This window comes from Citrus sinensis, chromosome 6 (assembly GCF_022201045.2).
Source record: "Citrus sinensis cultivar Valencia sweet orange chromosome 6, DVS_A1.0, whole genome shotgun sequence".
Taxonomy (NCBI): Eukaryota; Viridiplantae; Streptophyta; class Magnoliopsida; order Sapindales; family Rutaceae; genus Citrus; species Citrus sinensis.
In genome coordinates, this window is record NC_068561.1 from 19,313,113 (window position 1) to 19,332,829 (window position 19,717).

Consider the following 19,717-nt stretch of genomic DNA (forward strand, 5'->3'; position numbering starts at 1 on the left):
ACAGATCGTGATCTAGGAGCCTTGATTAACTTAGCGAAAAAGTAAAATCAGATTTTCAAGGTACGATTTCTAGATTACGAATTCTTATATTGTATGAGATAGATCCTAAAAGTTTTTATAATTTTTTTTTAAAAAAAACTGATTTTTCTCCAATAGTCCCGTGAAACTGCAAACCTATAGAAGATTTTGCCATCCCTATATCTAAGCTATGTGCTACTAAACTTGGAGCTACTAGATGAAAACAATGTGGAGGACCCAGTAGATATAGATAAAGAAATGACTCATCACAAAATCTTTCAAATCACCAAAATGGGTAAGAAGAATATAAATGAATTCTGGGGGGGCGCCTCCCAATTTGGTACGATCATAGTCGTAGATATTCTTATCCCCAAAATTCGTAGCATTTGTATATACTTGAAATAGCTTTTGTATATTCTCATAACAATAAAATTGAGCAAATAAAGAACAATATGATACATTATTTGGTCTGACCGTTATATCATCATGGGTCCATGACCGTGATCATGACCATTTTATTCATCAAATGCACAAATAAGTGAACAAACATGTGCGTACTGTATATATATAGACACGCACACACACACACTTAAAATTCTTATGCAATGTTAGATGTAAAGTTAAAGTTTGAACAAGTGGTTTGCTCGAACAGCAGTGAATTGCTGAAGTCAAGTCTTGAAGTGGCTAAATCAAACTGAAGCAGATTGTTTTCCAGTTGACACCCGCCAATGACAATGGAAGTCTGAGGGTTTACTCCTCCATCCACGAACCCTAAGCACAACATATTATTTCCAATCTACACCATTGAGTTTTGTCCATGGATACTCCAAACCACGTTCTTATTCTGCAAAACAAGATCGATTTGAGGCACAAATGGCCTTATACGGGTAAAACCAATGTCTTGCAATCTAAAACACGCCCTAGATGGCGCCACAGGAGACACTCTGGTGACTTTAGGCATGGCATTTGCAAAGGCTTGAACGAAAGCCTTGTAGATTGAAGTTTCCAGGACTGTGTAAGGATTAACAGTATTGATCTTTGCTCCGTCAACACCTTCGTTATCAATAGATAGCAATGTTTTGTTTAATGGGACTGCTTTTCCGTTAACATTAACGGACGCGACGCCAATGAAGTATTCAACGGAAGGCTCGCCTAAGAAACCTGAGGCAGTGCTTATTTTGTTGATGAAAAATGGGGTATATGTAAGACTTGGAGACATCAAAATTAAGGTCATAAGGTCCATCACTAAAGATGATGACACCATTACCAAAAGGGCTCAAGTAAAGTGCGAATTTTCTTTTGAGGCTAAAAGCAACAAGTTGTGAAGGCAATGCAACTTTACTCCTTCCAAGGCCAGCAATACCCACAACGCCATTAGCAAGGCCTTGTAAGACAAATTCCGACCCACAAAGCAAGATAAAATTTGGCACCGTCACAGCTCTACCAGGGTTATGGCCGTTGGTAGATTGGATGGACAAAACATCTATGTGTATGTCACCAAATGTGCCAGTGTTTGAAATGGTTCTCCGGGCCAGCGCCACATATGCCACCTCCGCAGGCTTTAGCATTAGCAAGATTGGACTGTGCTGAGCCGCAATGGGCTGTTTAATTGGTAGAGGACACATAGCCTTTCTTGCAATCAAACCCAGAGGATGTTACCGCCAACATGAACAATTAATTTTACAGGCACTTGAGGGGTTTTTGTTGGGAAAATATGCTCTTTAAAAGCATATGTGTTTATTTAATTATAATAAATATTTTTTTCTAATTAATAAAATAAATGAGGTATTTTTTTCAAATATCTTAATTGCATTAATATTTGGATTAAAGTCCATTTAATCATATTATATGTATTTATGTGATCACCATGTAGATTCACAGAAGATATAAAAACAAGTTATCTTATGATTAAATAAATTTAGTTCGCAGTTGATAAATAAAGTTGGGCACTTTATTTAAGTATAGACTGTAATAAATTCATTGAATGATTTGTCTTAATCATGTATGAATTTATTGATGTAGTATGACTACATTGAACATGATCACATGTGAGATTTAATTAACTTTGTAATAACTGTCAGACTTATTAAATCTCATAGGCATTGATTTTACTGTAATCTTAATCTTAAGTTAATTATGATTTCATGATTGTAATTGTTATTCCATTTGAGTTACCAATGGACATGACACGTACTTGTAGTCTAGATTACTCGGTATCTTGGTGGGAGCAATTATGAGTATTGGAGTTGTGGATTAACAATATAGAATTTGTACAACACATCTGTTGATGGGTTTCCGGCACTTGATCATAGAATTCTCTGGCCAGAGTGTGTCAACATATTTAGTATGTTGAAAATGATCATTAGAGAAAACCAGTAAGTATCAAGGAACAAGATGTGATTAAATTGATTGGACAGTTGAGATATCGATTTAATTAATGATGTGGTACAAAGGATTGTGCAGTAAAGAAATCAATGTGGCTTGGGACGAATTATTATTCGAGCATACAATTATGGAGGTCAATTCCAATCTTTTAGTGGAGTAGATTTGGAATTAAATAATTAGGCTAGTTTAATTACAGGCCTAATTGTTATAGCCACTATTATATGTTCCCAAATGATCCCCGGGTTAGCCCATTTAATTTACTGCACCACTACTGGACTAATAAGCAAGATAACTAGTTATTTGGGTCAAAAGCCTAAATATATCATTTAGTGGAAGACTCCATTTAATTAGCTTATGTGTAAGGGACCTTATGTTATTTTACATGATGGGTCCCCTATTAAATGAAAAGTAACGTGAGTTTTATTTTGGGCATTATTTGGAGCCTAGGGTTTTCACTAAAGGGAGATATATAAGGTTTATTTTCTCAAAAGAAAGAGAGAGAAGCCACTTTATACAAATCGGAGAATAAGATTTTTCTCTCTATTGTTGAGAGAAAAATTTTCTCGTATTAGTTGCTTTGGTAGTGATAAAGGCCCCCACACGTCAAGTGCAGATCGAACCTGAGTCATAACCTGGAAGATCATTGGTGACAGTTCGTGATCTAACAAACGTGGTGGTGACGGATCGTGATCTAACAGGAGTGGTGGTGGCGGAACGTGATCTAGGAGCCTAAATCACTTCAGCAGAAAAAGCCAACTCGGATTTTCAAGGTACGATTTCTAGATTACAAATTCTTATATATTATATGAGAGCGGTCCTTAAAAGGTTTTATAAAAATTTAAAAATCTGATTTTTCCCCAACAATTGGTATCAGAGCCATCTCATATTAATATATAAGAATTTCGTATGAAATTAATCCTGAAATTTATGTATTAGAGTGGCACATTTTATTCAGATATATATTATTTGTTTAATATATGAATAAAGCATGTTATGGTTTGTCTTAATTAATGGTTAGATTTTACGATGTATTTTTTCTTTGGATCTGTAACAAGAGGGGTGGCTTTTCATCACCATGTTTCCCTCTTGATTTATTTTATTGTTATAGAATTTTTGTAAGCTAAGATTGGCCTAGGAAATTTGTAAATTAATTACTGAAAAATTACAGAAACTTGCGGGAAACTGCGGCAACGAACCAGCAGTAAGTAGCGCGCGGCTAGCAGCACATGCTGCCAGCAAGCGCGCACTGCAAGCGCAGCGGCCAGCAGCCACGCGCAGCAGTAGCGCGCGACCAGCAGCACTGCCAACAACGTGAGTGCGCGCTCCGGGGATGGAAACTTGCAGGCGGTTGCTGCTAGCGGAGGATGTCGTTTGGTAGTTTTCCCGTACAGCGGTGATGGTCAAATCGGCCTCGGAAAATCATGAACAGCGGCTAGTTTTTTTGGAGATGGCGGCTGGGGAAGAGAGGAAGAAAAATAAGGATTTAAGGTTACATGGTTTTTATCATGGAGGTCCCTATGGTTCCATAATTTTTCATTTGGGCAGAAAGTTTTTTTAATTTTTTGTATTTAAATCCAAAAACAGTTTTGGGTTTAATGAATCCTAGTTTTAGGCCCAATTTCAATTAGGCTTAATGGATTAAAATACATAGACAAACTTAAATACATTATTTCAATTGGGCTTAATGGATTAAAATGCATAGACAAAATTAAATACATTAAATTTATTTTTGGTCCAAAATTTTTATTTTACTAGAAAATTTAATTATTTATTTATTTCCTTTCAAAATTAAAAATTGGACCAATTATAAATTTAAATGCCCAATTTCCCCTAGTCCATTAACAAAGACAAGCTTATGAAAGATGGACATTGACAAGAAGCTCAATGAAGATTAGGCTTAGAGTTAATGTATTTTTCATTATTAGGAAAGCCATGAATTAAGATTATTTAATTATTTTTCTATATGTTTTGTTATGGATGATAACATGTCATGATAACATGTCATATAGAATAGGTAGTGCCACTCTATGCATAATGATACATGTCATTCATTAATAATGAATTTCATTATATTGTTTGAAATTTGCCTATGCTTAATAATATTAGATATCATTTAGATAATATTATAGGAAGCATGCAATTAACAATATGTATGTTTTAAAAGGAAAAACCAATTTTAAAATATTGAGTGGGAGAGGAAAAATTCAAGATAATTTTCCCACGGGCTCCATTGTTAGTTCAATAATAAAATTATATATATACCTCGACTTCATGATACGGTGATGCTTCCTTCGGAGGGTATATATATTAGATATTTTATTTGATGAACTTCTTCAAAGATAAAATTGAAATATTTTTTAATCGATTGTTCACCTCAACGGTGACTATTGATATGAAAAATATCTAGATTGAAACAATGGTTATACACTCAACTAAAATTTGTTATTAACCTTCCCAACGAAGCTCTGTTAACAAATTTAGGCCCAAAAGGATAACAATAATTATTTATCATATCTCTACGTGAAAGTAAATAATCCAATGGGTAATTGGGTCTAATAAGTATAGACATGACTTCCCCACCGGATAGCTTGTCAAAACGGAACTAGATTATTGTTACAATAAATTAAAATGCATTTTTGTCATTTATTGTGAATATTATTTCAAATTATTTATGCATGGATGTTTTATTTTTCAGAAAATGTCTTCCCTGAGCCCACTTACTATTATTCTGAGTCAAAACAAACTCACTGGAGAGAACTATATAGATTGGAAAAGAAATCTATTCATTGTCCTGACTGCTGAAAATTATAAATATGTCTTAACCCAGCCATGCCCCCCAATTCCAGCAGATGATACTCATAGAAATCAGAGGAGGTTTTATGAGAAATGGCAAAAGGTCAATGAAATGGCAAAGTGCTACATTTTAGCCTCGATATCTAATATTCTGCAGACTAAACATCAAAACTTGGAGACTGCCACTAAAATCAAGGATAGTCTCCAACAGATGTTCGGGCAGAGTACTCGCTCTGCGAGACAAGCAGCGCTGAAAGGAATTATGAACAGTAAAATAGGGAAGGGGACAAGAGTTCATGATCATGTTCTCAAAATGATAGACTATTTGAATGAGGCTGAGATTCAGGGAGCACAAATCGATGATAACTCAAAGATTGACATGGTGCTAGAATCTCTGCCAAAAACATTCAAGGAGTTTAAGGTCAATTATAACATGAACAAAAGAAACATGACCTTAACTGAATTGATAAACGAACTTCATTCTGCTGAAGAGATCTATCGTGCTAAGAAATCTCTGGGAATCATAAATATTACTGAAAAAAGTTCGTCTTCTGGGCCTAAGCTGAAAGGAAAAGGTAAGAAGAAAGCTGGGAAAAAGAGACCATCTACCAAGCAAGATGGCAAGCCGAAAGGCAAATGCTTCAAGTGTGGACAGAAAAGTCACTAGAAAAATGATTGCCCTAAGATTGTGAAATTAGGTATGGGAAATCTTTTTGTAATTGAGGCATGTTTAGTTCAGAATCCTATTGACACTTGGGTGTTGGATTCAGAAACAACTAATCATATTTGTAATTCATTTTATTGGTTTCAGGAAACCAGGAAAATAAGTGAAGGAAGCATCAAGCTGCAGTTAGGGACATGACAGTTCGTGTCAATAGTGAAGACTGGATCTGTTTTATTATCTTTTAATAATGAGACTTTAGTTTTGAATAATTGTCTTTATGTTCCAGACATTAAGAAGAATTTAATTTCAGTAGCTTGTTTGTCAAAGCAAGGGTACACTGTAAATTTTGGATCATCTGTTTCTATTTTTCATAATAAGAGACTTATTTGTTCTGGTACATTGGAAGATAATTTATATCATTTAAGTCCAATGATCCATTATATGCATGACACAGTAATAAATAATGATGAGCATACACATTTATCTAAGAAAAGAAATATTTCTTCCAACCAATGTTACCTCTGGGATTTACGCTTGGGTCATATAAACCAAAATATGATACAGAGAATGATCAAAGATGGGCTCTTGGGTCCATTAGAAAATGAATCATTGTCACTCTGTGAATCCTATTTAGAAGGGAAAATGACCAAAAGGCCATTATCGGCCAAAGGAGTACGTGCAACAATACCACTTGAATTGGTACATACAGATGTATGTGGACCAAACAATGTACAAGCTCGAGGAAGTTATGAGTATTTCATCACTTTCACTGATGATTACTCAAGATACGGTTATGTTTATCTGATGCGTCATAAGTCTGAAGCTCTTGAGAAATTCAAAGAGTATAGGGCTGAGACAGAAAAGTAATTAGATAAGAACATAAAGAAACTTCGATCTGATCGAGGTGGTGAATTTCTCTCAGGAGATTTCAAAGAGTATCTGGTTGAAAATGGGATTGTATCTCAGTTGACTGCCCCGGGAACACCACAACAAAATGAGGTAGCTGAAAGAAGAAATAGAACTCTTTTGGATATGGTGAGATCTATGCTTAGTTATTCGTCATTACCAATCTCTTTTTTGAGACTAGCACTGGAAACTGCAGTTTACCTTTTGAACTTAGTTCTATCTAAGTCAGTGCCTAAAACCCTAATAGAATTATGGTCAGGTCGCAAACCAAGTTTACGACATGTCCGTATTTGGGGATCACCAGCACATGTGCTGAAACCAAAGGTAGACAAAATGGATTCACGTTCTGAGGTTTGTATGTTTGTGGGATATCCCAAAGGAACAAGAGGAAGTTTATTTTATAATCCTCAAGATAGGAAAGTGATCGTGAGCACACATTTCACTTCCCTTGAGGAAGACTATATGAATAACTTCAAACCTAAGATTAAAGTAATACTTGAAGAACTCTCAGGTGATCAGGTTGATACTCAGCTTTCAACGCCTGTTACAGAACAAGAAGAACAGCAACAACCAGATGATCAACACAGGATTAACCCTGAACAACCATCACTTTTAGAACCTCGTCATAGTGGGAGGGTAACTAGGTTACCTGCGAGATACATACTTTTGAGAGAAACTTATACGGCTATCTCAGTTGAACATGTACAAGATCCCACTAGTTACAACAAAGCTCTAATATATAGAGATGTTGAATTTTGGAAAATGGCCATGAATCAAGAAATTGAATCTATGTATTCCAAAAAAGTCTGGGAACTTGTAGAGGCACCAAATGGGATAAAACCTATAGGGTGCAAGTGGATTTACAAGAGAAAAAGAGGAGTTGACGGAAGGGTGGAAACATTTAAAGCAAGATTAGTAGCCAAAGGGTTTACTCAAAAAGAGGGAATCGATTATGAGGAAACATTTTCTCCGGTTGCTATGCTTAAATCCATCAGCATTCTGCTCTCCATTGCTGCAGTGCTAGATTATGAAATTTGGCAAATGGATGTCAAAACTGCATTTCTTAACGGGCATCTTCAAGAAAACATCTACATGCAACAACCAGATGGATTTATACAAAAAGGCCAAGAACACATGGTATGTAAATTGCAGAGATCCATTTATGGATTGAAGCAAGCATCCCGGTCATGGAACATCAGATTTGATCAAGCGATAAAATCGTTTGGATTCATTCAGAACATTGATGAACCATATGTGTACAAGAAAATTCAAGAAAAATCTATAGCCTTCCTAATTTTTTATGTAGACGATATTCTCCTAATTGGAAACAATATAGGAGTGTTGACTACAATAAAGAGTTGGTTAGCAAAACAATTTGATATGAAAGACATGGGAAATATTCTTGGTATCAAGTTACTACGAGACCGGAAGAATAAAACTTTAGCCTTGTCTCAAGCGGTCTATATCGATAATATATTGGCTAGATTTAGTATGAAAAATTTCAAGACTGGTTTATTACCATTCAGACATGGAATTACATTCTCTAAGGATCAATCACCTAAAACATATGAAGAGATAGAGAGAATGAGACGAGTTCCCTATGCAGAAGCTGTGGGAAGTCTTATGTATGCCATGCTTTGCACTAGGCCAGACATCTGTTTTGCGGTAGGGATGGTTAGTAGATATCAATCTAATCCTGGACCTGAACACTGGAATGCGGTCAAGCATATAATGAAGTATCTGAAAAGAACTAAAAATTATATGCTTGTGTATTCTGGTGATGAACTCATTCCAGTGGGTTATACTAATTCTGACTTTATGTCAGATAAGGATTCCAGAAAATCAACTTCCGGCTATGTGTTTACACTGGGAAGTGGAGCTATCAGTTGGAGGAGTGTGAAACAATCTTGTATCGCAGACTCCACAACTGAAGCTGAATATGTGGCTGCATCCGAAGCTACAAAAGAAGCTGTATGGCTCCGCAAGTTCCTACAAGATCTTGAGGTGGTACCTGCTGTAACTGCACCCCTGAAACTATTTTACGATAATAGTGGTGCGGTAGCTCAATCTAAGGAACCAAGGAACCACAAGAAACAAAAACATATTGAGATGAAGTATCATCTTATGAGGGATATAGTGCAGAGAGGTGATGTGGAGGTTACTCAGATTGCGTCACAGCAAAACTTAGCAGATCCTTTTACTAAGGCCATACCTGGGAAACCTTTTAACTTGCACTTAGAATCCATGGGCATGCGTGAAATGCCAAATATGCTTTGAGAGCTAGTGAGAGATTGTTGGGAAAGTATGCTCTTTAAAAGCATATGTGTTTATTTAATTATAATAAATATTTTTTTCTGATTAATAAAATAAATGAGGTATTTTATTCAAATATCTTAATTGCATTAATATTTGGATTAAAGTCCATTTAATCATATTATATGTATTTATGTGATCACCATGTGGATTCACAGAAGACATAAAAATAAGTTATCTTATGATTAAATAAATTTAGTTCGCAGTTGATAAATAAAGTTGGACACTTTATTTAGGTATAGACTGTAATAAATTCATTGAATGATTTGTCTTAATCATGTATGAATTTATTGATGTAGTACGACTACATTGAACATGATCACATGTGAGATTTAATTAACTTTGTAATAACTGTCAGACTTATTAAATCTCATAGGCATTGATTTTACTGTAATCTTAATCTTGAGTTAATTATGATTTCATGATTGTAATTGTTGTTCCATTTGAGTTACCAATGGGCATGACACGTACTTGTAGTCTAAATTACCCAGTATCTTGGTGGGAGCAATTATGAGTATTGGAGTTGTGGATTAACAATATAGAATTTGTACAACACATCTGTTGATGGGTTTTCGACACTTAATCATAGAAATATCTGGCCAGAGTGTGTCAACATATTTAGTATGTTGAAAATGATCATTAGAGAAAACCAGTAAGTATCAAGGAACAAGATGTGATTAAACTGATTGGACAGTTGAGATATCGATTTAATTAATGATGTGGTACAAAGGATTGTGCAGTAAAAAAATCAATGTGGCTTGCGACGAATTATTATTTGAGTATACAATTATGGAGGTCAATTCCAATCTTTTAGTGGAGTAGATTTGGAATTAAATAATTATGCTAGTTTAATTACAGGCCTAATTATTATAGCCACTATTGTATGTTCCCAAATGATTCCCGAGTTAGCTCATTTAATTGACTGCAACACTACTGGACTAATAAGTAAGATAATTAGTTATTTAGGTCAAAAGCCTAAATATATCATTTAGTGGGAGGCTCCATTTAATTAGCTTATATGTAAGGGGTCTTATGTTATTTTATATGGTGGGTCCCCTATTAAATTAAAAGTAACATGAGTTTTATTTTGGGCATTATTTGGAGCCTAGGGTTTTCACTAAAGGTAGATATATAATGCTTATTTTCTCAAAAGAAAGAGGGAGAAGCCACTTTATACAAATCGGAGAATAAGATTTTTCTCTCTATTGTTGAGAGAAATTTTCGCGTACTAGTTGCTTTGGTAGTGATAAAGGCGCCCACACGTCAAGTGCAAATCGAACCTGAATCATAACCTGGAAGATCATTGGTGACAGTTCGTGATCTAACAAGCGTGGTGGTGACGGATCGTGATCTAGGAGCCTAAATCACTTCAGTGGAAAAAGCCAACTCGGATTTTCAAGGTACGATTTCTAGATTACAAATTCCTATATATTATATGAGAGCGGTCCTTAAAAGGTTTTATAAAAATTTAAAAATCTGATTTTTCCCCAACAGTTTTTTGCTTGATCTCGGTAACACATTGAAGAGTGGCCGAGTCTTTTTACCACTGGAATAACCAGGGCTTTGGGGCGGAATGATTTTTGGGCTATGATGGGAGATACAGAGATAACAATAAGATAGCATAAAGAAAGAAGGAAACTGTATCTGAGAGACATTGTTGCTGATATTGTTAATTACTTTTTGTTTTCCTAAGTAAACTGTATTTTGATTTTTTAATTCAAGGGGGATTCGGTAATTTGATTTTTCTCTAACTTTCTTGGAGAAATAATTCTTATTTATCCTTCAAATTTGTCTCATGAAATTGAAAAGCCTCACGAAAATTAATCAGAAATTACATATGATGTAATATGGTATGCCTCCAGTTTATTAATCTCAAGACAAGACGAAATAAGTGCCAATAAATGATACAAAGATAAAGGTTCTTTAATTAAGCACTAGACTTAGAATTGAAATTGGAACAAGTTAATTTGGCGGAACAAGAGAGAAGAGCCTTGCTGTGGCCAAATCAAACCGTAGAAGATTATCTTCCATTGGCAGCAAAGATGTGCTCAAAGGGGTAAGATGTCCATTGATTTTAATCGATTTTGACTCCCAACGACGTAATCAGATGAAGGGAAGGTTTGCAAAAGAATGCGTTGTAAAATGAAGTTCAAATATGAAAAATTAGACTCGTACGAACATGTCGTTTTGGAGAATCATAATATTTGACAAGTTGGTTGCAGGTGTAAAATTGATTTGGTATTTATTACACCGAATCAGTCCCGATCAACAGTGAGAGTTACTGTACTGACAACACGCAACACACGACCAAAACGACACTTACGACGCAAATTTCTGCCACGTATTGAAGAGTTGATGAATCTCCGGTTACATGAAGAACTAATGCTTTTCCTGTAAAAGAAATTGGATAGGATCATGTTTTAAAGGAGGGCCCAAAACCAATCCAAAAAATGGCCCAATAAAAATGGGCTTTTGGGCCAAATCCCAGTGCATTTATTCTAAAGCAATTGCGTAACATAACCGACCTATATAAAAAAAAAACAAAGAAAGTAAAAAGGAGCCGACGTGCAATCTGTAGGGAGCGCGCGTGCGGCTGACAGATCCGGAAATAACTCCATTTAATTTTCTCAAAACTTTTTTTTTTTGTTTTAGGAAAAACCAAAAACGAAAAATCATAAAGATATAAATATTATTTGCGTCAAAATAATAAAATTATAAATACCTTGCAATTAATTATTAACTATTTCCGGCCTCAACTCTTTTCACTTATCACTCTCGCCTGCCCCCCGACGGTCCAAACACTGTAAGCTCCATAAACCCTTCAATTAGGGTTAGGGTTTTTGCTTTCGCTGTCCACTCTTTCTCTAAATATTCTCATTTCATTGAGTTTCAGCAAAATTACTCGATCTGGGTGTCTAGCGAAAAGGGTTAATATTTTGCTTTGTTGATAGGATTTAGATCTGATGGATACACGAAAGAGAACGAAGCCTGAAACTGGCATCAATGCTAATGGCGTGTTCAAGAAATCAAAGCATGGTTCGTTTTTCATAATCTTTCTTCATTAAAATAGATTATTTATTTATTTATTTATTATGAGCTCTGTTTAGTTGTTGTGAAGAATATGTTCATTTGAACAGAAAGTTCAGCGCTTTGTCGCCTTTAGAGTTTAAAGAAAACTAATTTTTTATGGCTTCTTTTTTTTTTAAAGTAATTTGTAGGTTATTTTAACTGGGAGTTTTGAAGGAACGTGTGGTTCGAGTTTCTTGTTACATTTAAAATTTAGAAATATAACCGTGTTAATTTTTCAATTTATGAATTTAATTATGGTTTCCTGAAGGGTTTTAAGAATTTAATGATGAGTATATCCTAGATTAATTTTATGAAGAATCTGGAGAAACTTGGACTAAGAAAAAGTAATTAATGTTTTGCAACAGAATCAGAGTCTGGTGTAGGAAGCAAATCGAAGCCATGCACCAAGTTTTTCAGGTTCAGATCTCCACCCATCTAATAAGTACTGTGGATTGGATACTACCTATATGTTGGTTTTTACAATTTATTAGTAATAAATTTACAAGATAAAAATTTTTCCAAGTGCACTAATGAAATTATTTAGCTTTTATACAGGTTTATAGAAGTGAGAACCAAGTACAGAAAGATAATGAGTATAACTACTGATGCTAAGGCACTCTATATACGTTGATCTAATTTATACAATGATCTGTACCCTGTTTCCTCGACTAAGATATTCGTTAATCTTAATCATCCAGCTTGTAGTATATGATCACTGCTATTGAGACAAATACTTTGTTCTTAAGTATACAGACAAGGTAATCTGTCGAAACATAACAGGAGTAAGGTATGTGAGAATTCTGTCGTCTCAGCTGAGGAAAGAGGATATTTCAGCTCCCTATAAGTTGCATTACTTTTGGAAAATGGCGGCATGTTTTAGCTTTTTAGAACCATATATATTCTTTTCCCTCTTTGATAAGTGGTCCTCTGGGTATTTAAATTATATTTGGGTTTAGGGTTCCTGATGTATGTAGTTTGCGCCTATGGGTACTGATAGTTAGTTTGGTGGCCATTCAGTGTTTATTCGTCTGATTTTTGTTTTTCTTTGGATGCAGCACTGCCGGCTGTCCATTTGGTGAGAGCTGCCATTTCTTGCACTATTTTCCTGGTGGCTACAATGCTGTGGCCCAGATGATGAATCTACCACAAGCTGTTCCTGCACCATCCAGAAATATGGCTGTGCCACCACCTGCCTCTAATGGTCCCACTGTAGTTAAATCCCGAATGTGCAACAGGCTAAACTCTGCTGAAGGTTGCAAATTTGGCGACAAATGCCATTTCGCACATGGTGAATGGGAACTTGGCAAGCCCATTGCTATATCCCACGATGATCCGCGCGCCTTTGGAGCTGTTCCAGGTCGTATGGGTGGTCGATATGAGCCACCACCTGCACCAGGACCTGCTGCTAGCTTCGGTGCCTCAGCTACTGCAAAAATCAGTGTAGATGCTTCCCTAGCTGGAGCCATTATTGGGAAGGGTGGTGTCAACTCTAAGCAAATCTGTCGCCAAACAGGAGCTAAGCTTTCCATCCGAGATCACGAGGCGGATCCCAATCTCAGGAACATTGAGCTTGAAGGTTCTTTTGAGCAGATCAAGCAAGCCAGTGCTATGGTGAGAGAACTAATTGTAAGAATCGGTCCTGCTCATGCAAAGAACCCTGCAACGGCAGGAAGCGCAGCTCATCCTCTAAGTAGCAACTTTAAAACAAAGCTATGCGGTAATTTTGCCAAAGGATCTTGCACCTTCGGAGATAGATGTCATTTTGCACATGGGGCTGTGGAGTTGCGGAAAACAGCGATTTAAGGACTGTTTCAGTTATATGCCATTTGGCCTAAGCCTGTTTTTGCAGTCTTGTATTAGAGATAGTTCTGTTTTGTAATGTTGGCTGTGAAATGTGACTTAGTGACTAACAAAGATCGTGGTGCCTGAAAATTTTGCCAGCTAGTTTCCATTTTACAACAATTGCAGCTTCAATTAGCAGCATTTTTGCAATCTTGAAAGCCAGTATTCTTGTGCGCTGCCTCTGCCTTGTAATTTTCTTGGGAGTAGATGATTTTATGTTTTGTAACTTTGATGCCTTAATGCTGTGACGGTGAGTTTAGTTAGTGCTGGCGATAACAATTTTCCTTGCGTTTGGTTATATTGAATATATTCTCCCCAGGACTATACGAGCTTAAAGAAAAAGCTACAGAACATGCGCTTTTCTTTTCAAACATTACACCGTGTTGGATGGGACTGAGCTTTGCAGTTTTGATCTTTTAAAAGACCATTCGGGGTTTATGCAAAAGGCAAAAAGTCATTTTTGGAGACACAGAGGTCTTATATGACCGTATGTTCGATGGCAGCAAGAAGCGTGGCTGCTCTCCCCTTGGTAATCTGATATTCCATGTCATCTGAAAATGCAGAACTACTAATTAATTATTTTTTGACATGTATCAATAATTTTTTAACTTAAAAAAAAAAGTTTATTAAAAGTCAAACAATTCCCTTCCTTTCTCTGTATTTCCTCTGGTTTGAAAAACTTTTCTTCTCTCTTCTAAATTTCAAGAACATGAAACTAAGAAACATTACTTATAGAAAGATAAAAATAACTAATTGAATGAAGTGTCTACGCAAATCTTTGGTAATCTCATTTTGATGCTCCTTCGTCGTCCCATTCACAACTCCATCCGCCTGTAAAATCAAATCTTTGGCAATCTTGCCTTGATGCTCCTTTTGCTTCCCGTTCACAACTACATTCCTCTGGAAAAAAAATGCTAATTTGTTGCATGTTTTTGTAGGGGAATGGAATGAACGGGAAGCAAAATCAGCATCAAAGCAAAATTATTTTCAGATTTCAAAATGAATTAAGACTAGGGGTTGTCATACTTCAAACATTTGCAAAGTGAATCAAGATCATTCACCAAATTTTCCTTTTGCCCACCACATGTTTATTTAATGTATTGTGAAACAAGATAAGTTATTGATGCTGAATATTTTTTTTGTAATAGTTTGATTCATTATTTCTTGACAGACAAACATGTGTCACGATTATATAAAGTACTTAAAAATTCTAATATTTAATGTAAGTAAAATATTTACGTATGTTTTATCCTTGGGCAAACATTATAAATGGAATTCTATTTTGAATTTTGAATAATATTATAGGGAAACCATTTAAAAGAGAATCACTGATAACAACTTCAGTAAAAAAAAATAACCAAATATTCAAAATTTTAAAAGCCCATAAAGTAGTTTCTCATTACTGCTCAAAATTAATCGGCGCGTATCAAAATATTACTTTTTCATTAAATAACAAAATGCAGGCACTAGTGCTAAAAATAAACTAAAAACTAAAAACTCACAAGCTCCTCAATTATATACAATTTAACCAACAGTACCTTTCGAATAAATTTGAGAAGCTGAAGGAAAAAAAACTTATCTAACAATAAACACTATTGTGAACAAAGATTCTTGTGCCAAAAGCAACATTATAAATATAACCACACTAATAAATCTGTATATTACCATATTCGATAAATGCCTTGGCAACCTACACATGCAAAAAAGGAAAAAAAAAAAAAACTATCAGTGCGGTGTTAAAAAAATAAAAACATATATTAACCAGTGAATATAAACAATGAAAATATACTAACTGAGATATACACAACCCACTTACCATCGTGCTTAAAGAAAAAGATGTTATATAACATTCAATTTCCTTGGCATCCAATTCTATCCATATCATGGTTGTTTGAATCTTACATTGTCTGTTTAAATATTAGAGAACACATAGATAGTTATTTAAATAATTAATTCAATATAGTTATCTAAATAATCAATTCAAAAAGCTAAAAGGAAAATTAATAAAACCTGACTTAAGTGAGGTCACTGTCCAAATGCAACTGTCAGCAAAGATGAAGATGCATGGACCACGCTATATTAGATAAATATGCTCTTTTGATTAAAACAAGTTAAGAGATTTAAGTGTGCATATTGATTTTCAAGTATTACCTAATTCAAATGAGGCATTCGATCAATTTCCTTGAAGATGCTAGTATAAGTTAAGTCATGAATCGATGGACTGAATGTTGAAAATTGCTGCATGGCTGTTGGATGTGATGGACCATTAGAGGTTGCATTTTTGTTTTGCTTTGCATAAGAGAGAGTACTTACTAACAGATGAAGCTTATCTGAAAGACAGTCATAGTAGAGCACTTTATGCGGGAAAAAAAAAAGAAGAAAAAAAAAGACAAATAATTAAATTTGTACTTTTTGTAGTTCTTCTTTTTCGCTTGTTAAGAATTAACTTTTATTCTAGCATTTGTCAATTGTTGGATTCAAAACCAATTTCTCATTAGCAAGAACATCAAGATTGGAACGTGTTTAGGGAATGAAATAGGGTGATCAAGATAAAGGTGTTTGCTCATACATTATCATGCTCTCCTCCAGAGTAAAAGCGAGCAAATGGTTGAGCAGATCACCTCGACTAGGATATTATTGGTCACCTCGACCAGAATAATATGTGGTGACCTCGAGCACATCACCTCGACCAAGATATTATTAGTCACCTCAACCAGAATAATATGTGGTGATCTCGAGCACATCACCTCAACCAGGATAATATGTTGTGACCTCGACCAGAATAATATGTGGTGACCTCGACCAGAAAATTACCAGAAAGCACGATTCAGTCAAAATATTTTCTCCGAAATATTAGGGACCATATTCTTAGTGGGCTGAAAATTAATAGTTTTCTTAATAATTCTAGGAGAGTGGATGAAAACCACTATAGTTTCCTATAAAACCCCTAGGAAGGGAAATGAAAGGGGGATTCTGCTAGCTCTCTCTCTCTCGAAGCAACTGAACCCATTGGACATTTTTCTCTCTCTACCACTGAGAAATTTCTCTCTTTCCTGTGATTTCTTTAAGATTGATTATTTCAAATTCCTTTCCTTTAAATTTACTTAAAAACTTTTTGTTTAAAGCAATCATAATTAAGCCACATGAATTGTGGTATGGGTTTTTCCAAGTAAGACCTGAATCCCTGACTTGAGCGTCGGAGGGTTCTCGCCGGAAAAACTTCCGGCACCTCCTGACCGTTGGTTGTGTTCACATGCTCACAGGTTATCTGCTCATGGATTGTCTGCTCATGGGTTATCTGTTCACGGATCGTTTGCTCATGGGTTATCTGCTCATGGATTGCCTGCTTATGAGTTCTCAGCTTATGGATCGTCTGCTCACGGGTTATCTGCTCATGGATTGCCTGCTCATGGATCGTCTGCTCATGGGTTCTCTGCTCATGGATCGTCTGCTCATGGATTATCTGCTCATGGGTTTTCTGCTCACAGAACATCTGCTCATAGAAAATCTGCTCATGGTGCTAACTAATCATCAGCTTCCCACCAAACAAATTTAATGATGATGCAGGGATCTAAGATCTGACCAACTTATCCGGATTTCGACATCAACATTTGGCGCCGTCTGTGGGGACCGGTACGAGAAGCAATTTTTCGTCTCTATCAATTTTCATTAAGTCGAAGCAAATCAGAAAGTTACAGTGCATAAATGGATGAGCTTGCTTAAACAAGGAAGTAAAAACCTTAAATGAGAGCACATTGAAGGCACACGTTTATAGAAATCAGAACAGGTCAGAAGTTAAATTTTTATTTACAAGTAATTTCTTTCATGAAAATTTAATTATTTCTCTAAATCCTACTATGTGAGATGAGAATACCTTATATTCATTAAATTGATTGTGCTCATATTAGGGCTGACGGTATAACTTAGTGAACTTGATTTCTTGAAAGTTACTCAATATGAGAATGATTTAAGAAAAGAGAGCTAGGCTAGCGTTGAGAAGTCAATCAAAATTTACTAATAAGGCGTGCAAATGCTCCAAAGTCTCAAAGCTTGTTTTATGGCGAGACAGGTAGCCAAGCATGCCAGGATCTGCTCGACCAAGCGAAGGTGAGCAGACCACCAAAGTTCCAAAAAGTTTTCAAGGAATGCAAAGGCTCACCAAGTCTCAAAGCCTATTTATGGCGAGACCAGAAGCCAAGCGTGCCAGGATCTGCTTGACCACGAGAAGGCGAGCAGAATCCCAAGCATTGAAGAATTTACTAAGGCATGCAAAGGCTCACCAAGTCTCAAAGCTTGTTTATGGCGAGACCAGAAGCCAAGCGTGCCAGGATCTGCTCAACCAAGCGAAGGTGAGCAGACCCTCAAGTGTTATAAAAATTCCTAAGGCATGCAAAGGCTCACCAAGTCTCAAAGCTTGTTTATGGCGAGACCAGAAACCAAGCGTGCCAAGATCTGCTCGACCACGAGAAGGCGAGCAGAATCCCAAGCATTGAAGAATTTACTAAGGCATGCAAAGGCTCACCAAGTCTCAAAGCCTGTTTATGGCGAGACCAGAAGCCAAGTGTGCCAGGATCTGCTCGACCAAGCGAAGGTGAGCAGACCCTCAAGTGTTATAAAATTTACTAAGGCATGCAAAGGCTCACCAAGTCTCAAAGCCTGTTTATGGCGAGACCAGAAGCCAAACGTGCCAAGATCTGCTTGACCAAGCGAAGGCGAGCAGACCCTCAAGTGTTATAAAAATTCCTAAGGCGTGCAAAGGCTCCAAAGTCTCAAAGACTGTTTTATAGCGAGACAGGAAGCCAAGCATGCCAGGATCTACTCAACCAAGCGAAGGCGAGCAAACCACCAAAGTTTCCAGTCTTGATTCGTTCACTCTCAACACTAGAAACTGGGGGACTGGTGTTTAGGGAATGAAATAGGGTGACCAAGATAAAGGTGTTTGCTCATACATTATCATGCTCTCCTCCAGAGTAAAAGCGAGCAAATGGTTGAGCAGATCACCTCGACCAGGATATTATTGGTCACCTCGACCATGAAAATATGTGGTGACCTTGAGCACATCACCTCGACTAGGATAATATGTGGTGACCTCGACCAGGAAATTACCAGAAAGCACGATTCAGTCAAAACATTTTCTCCGAAATATTAGGGACCATATTCTTAGTGGGCTAAAAATTAATAGTTTTCTTAATAATTCTAAGAGAGTGGATGAAAACCGCTATAGTTTCCTATAAAAACCCTAGGAAGGGAAAAGAAAGGGGGATTCTGCTAGCTCTCTCTCTCTCTCTCGAAGCAACTGAACCCATTGGACATTTTTCTCTCTTTACCACTGAGAAATTTCTCTCTCTCCTGTGATTTCTTTAAGATTGATTATTTCAAATTCTTTTCCTTTAAATTTACTTAAAAGCTTTTTGTTTAAAGCAATCATAATTAAGCCACATGAATTGTGGTATGGGTTTTTCCAAGTAAGACCCGAATCCCTGACTTGAGCGTCGGAGGGTTCTCGCCGGAAAAACTTCCGGCACCTCTTGACCGTTGGTTGTGTTCACAGGCTCACAGGTTATCTGCTCATGGATTGTCTGCTCATGGGTTATCTATTCACGGATCGTTTGCTCATGGGTTATCTGCTCATGGATTGCCTGCTCATGAGTTCTCAGCTTATGGATCGTCTGCTCACGGGTTATTTGCTCATGGATTGCCTGCTAATGAGTTCTCTGCTCATGGATC

The 19,717-nt window shown here is 36.3% G+C and overlaps 1 protein-coding gene and 1 pseudogene across 3 annotated transcripts; one reads left to right on the forward strand and one right to left on the reverse strand.

Annotated features, from left to right (window-relative positions):
- Nucleotides 1-604: 604 nt before the first annotated feature.
- On the reverse strand, nt 605-10,734 carry LOC112496123 (probable aspartic proteinase GIP2; annotated as a pseudogene).
- Nucleotides 10,735-11,698: 964 nt separating this feature from the next.
- LOC102628309 (zinc finger CCCH domain-containing protein 14) lies at nt 11,699-14,230 on the forward strand. 3 transcript variants are annotated; one of them, XM_006492805.3, is made up of 4 exons: nt 11,699-11,882; nt 12,038-12,115; nt 12,514-12,565; nt 13,204-14,230. In XM_006492805.3, exons 2-4 carry the CDS (start codon nt 12,043-12,045, stop codon nt 13,949-13,951), a joined length of 873 nt encoding a protein of 290 aa, XP_006492868.1. In that variant the 5' UTR covers nt 11,699-11,882; nt 12,038-12,042; the 3' UTR covers nt 13,952-14,230. The 3 variants fall into 3 exon arrangements, with proteins under 3 accessions (XP_006492868.1, XP_006492867.1, XP_006492866.1); XM_006492804.4 differs by having other exon boundaries at nt 11,701-11,882; nt 12,031-12,115; XM_006492803.4 differs by having other exon boundaries at nt 11,702-11,882; nt 11,973-12,115.
- Nucleotides 14,231-19,717: the final 5,487 nt, after the last annotated feature.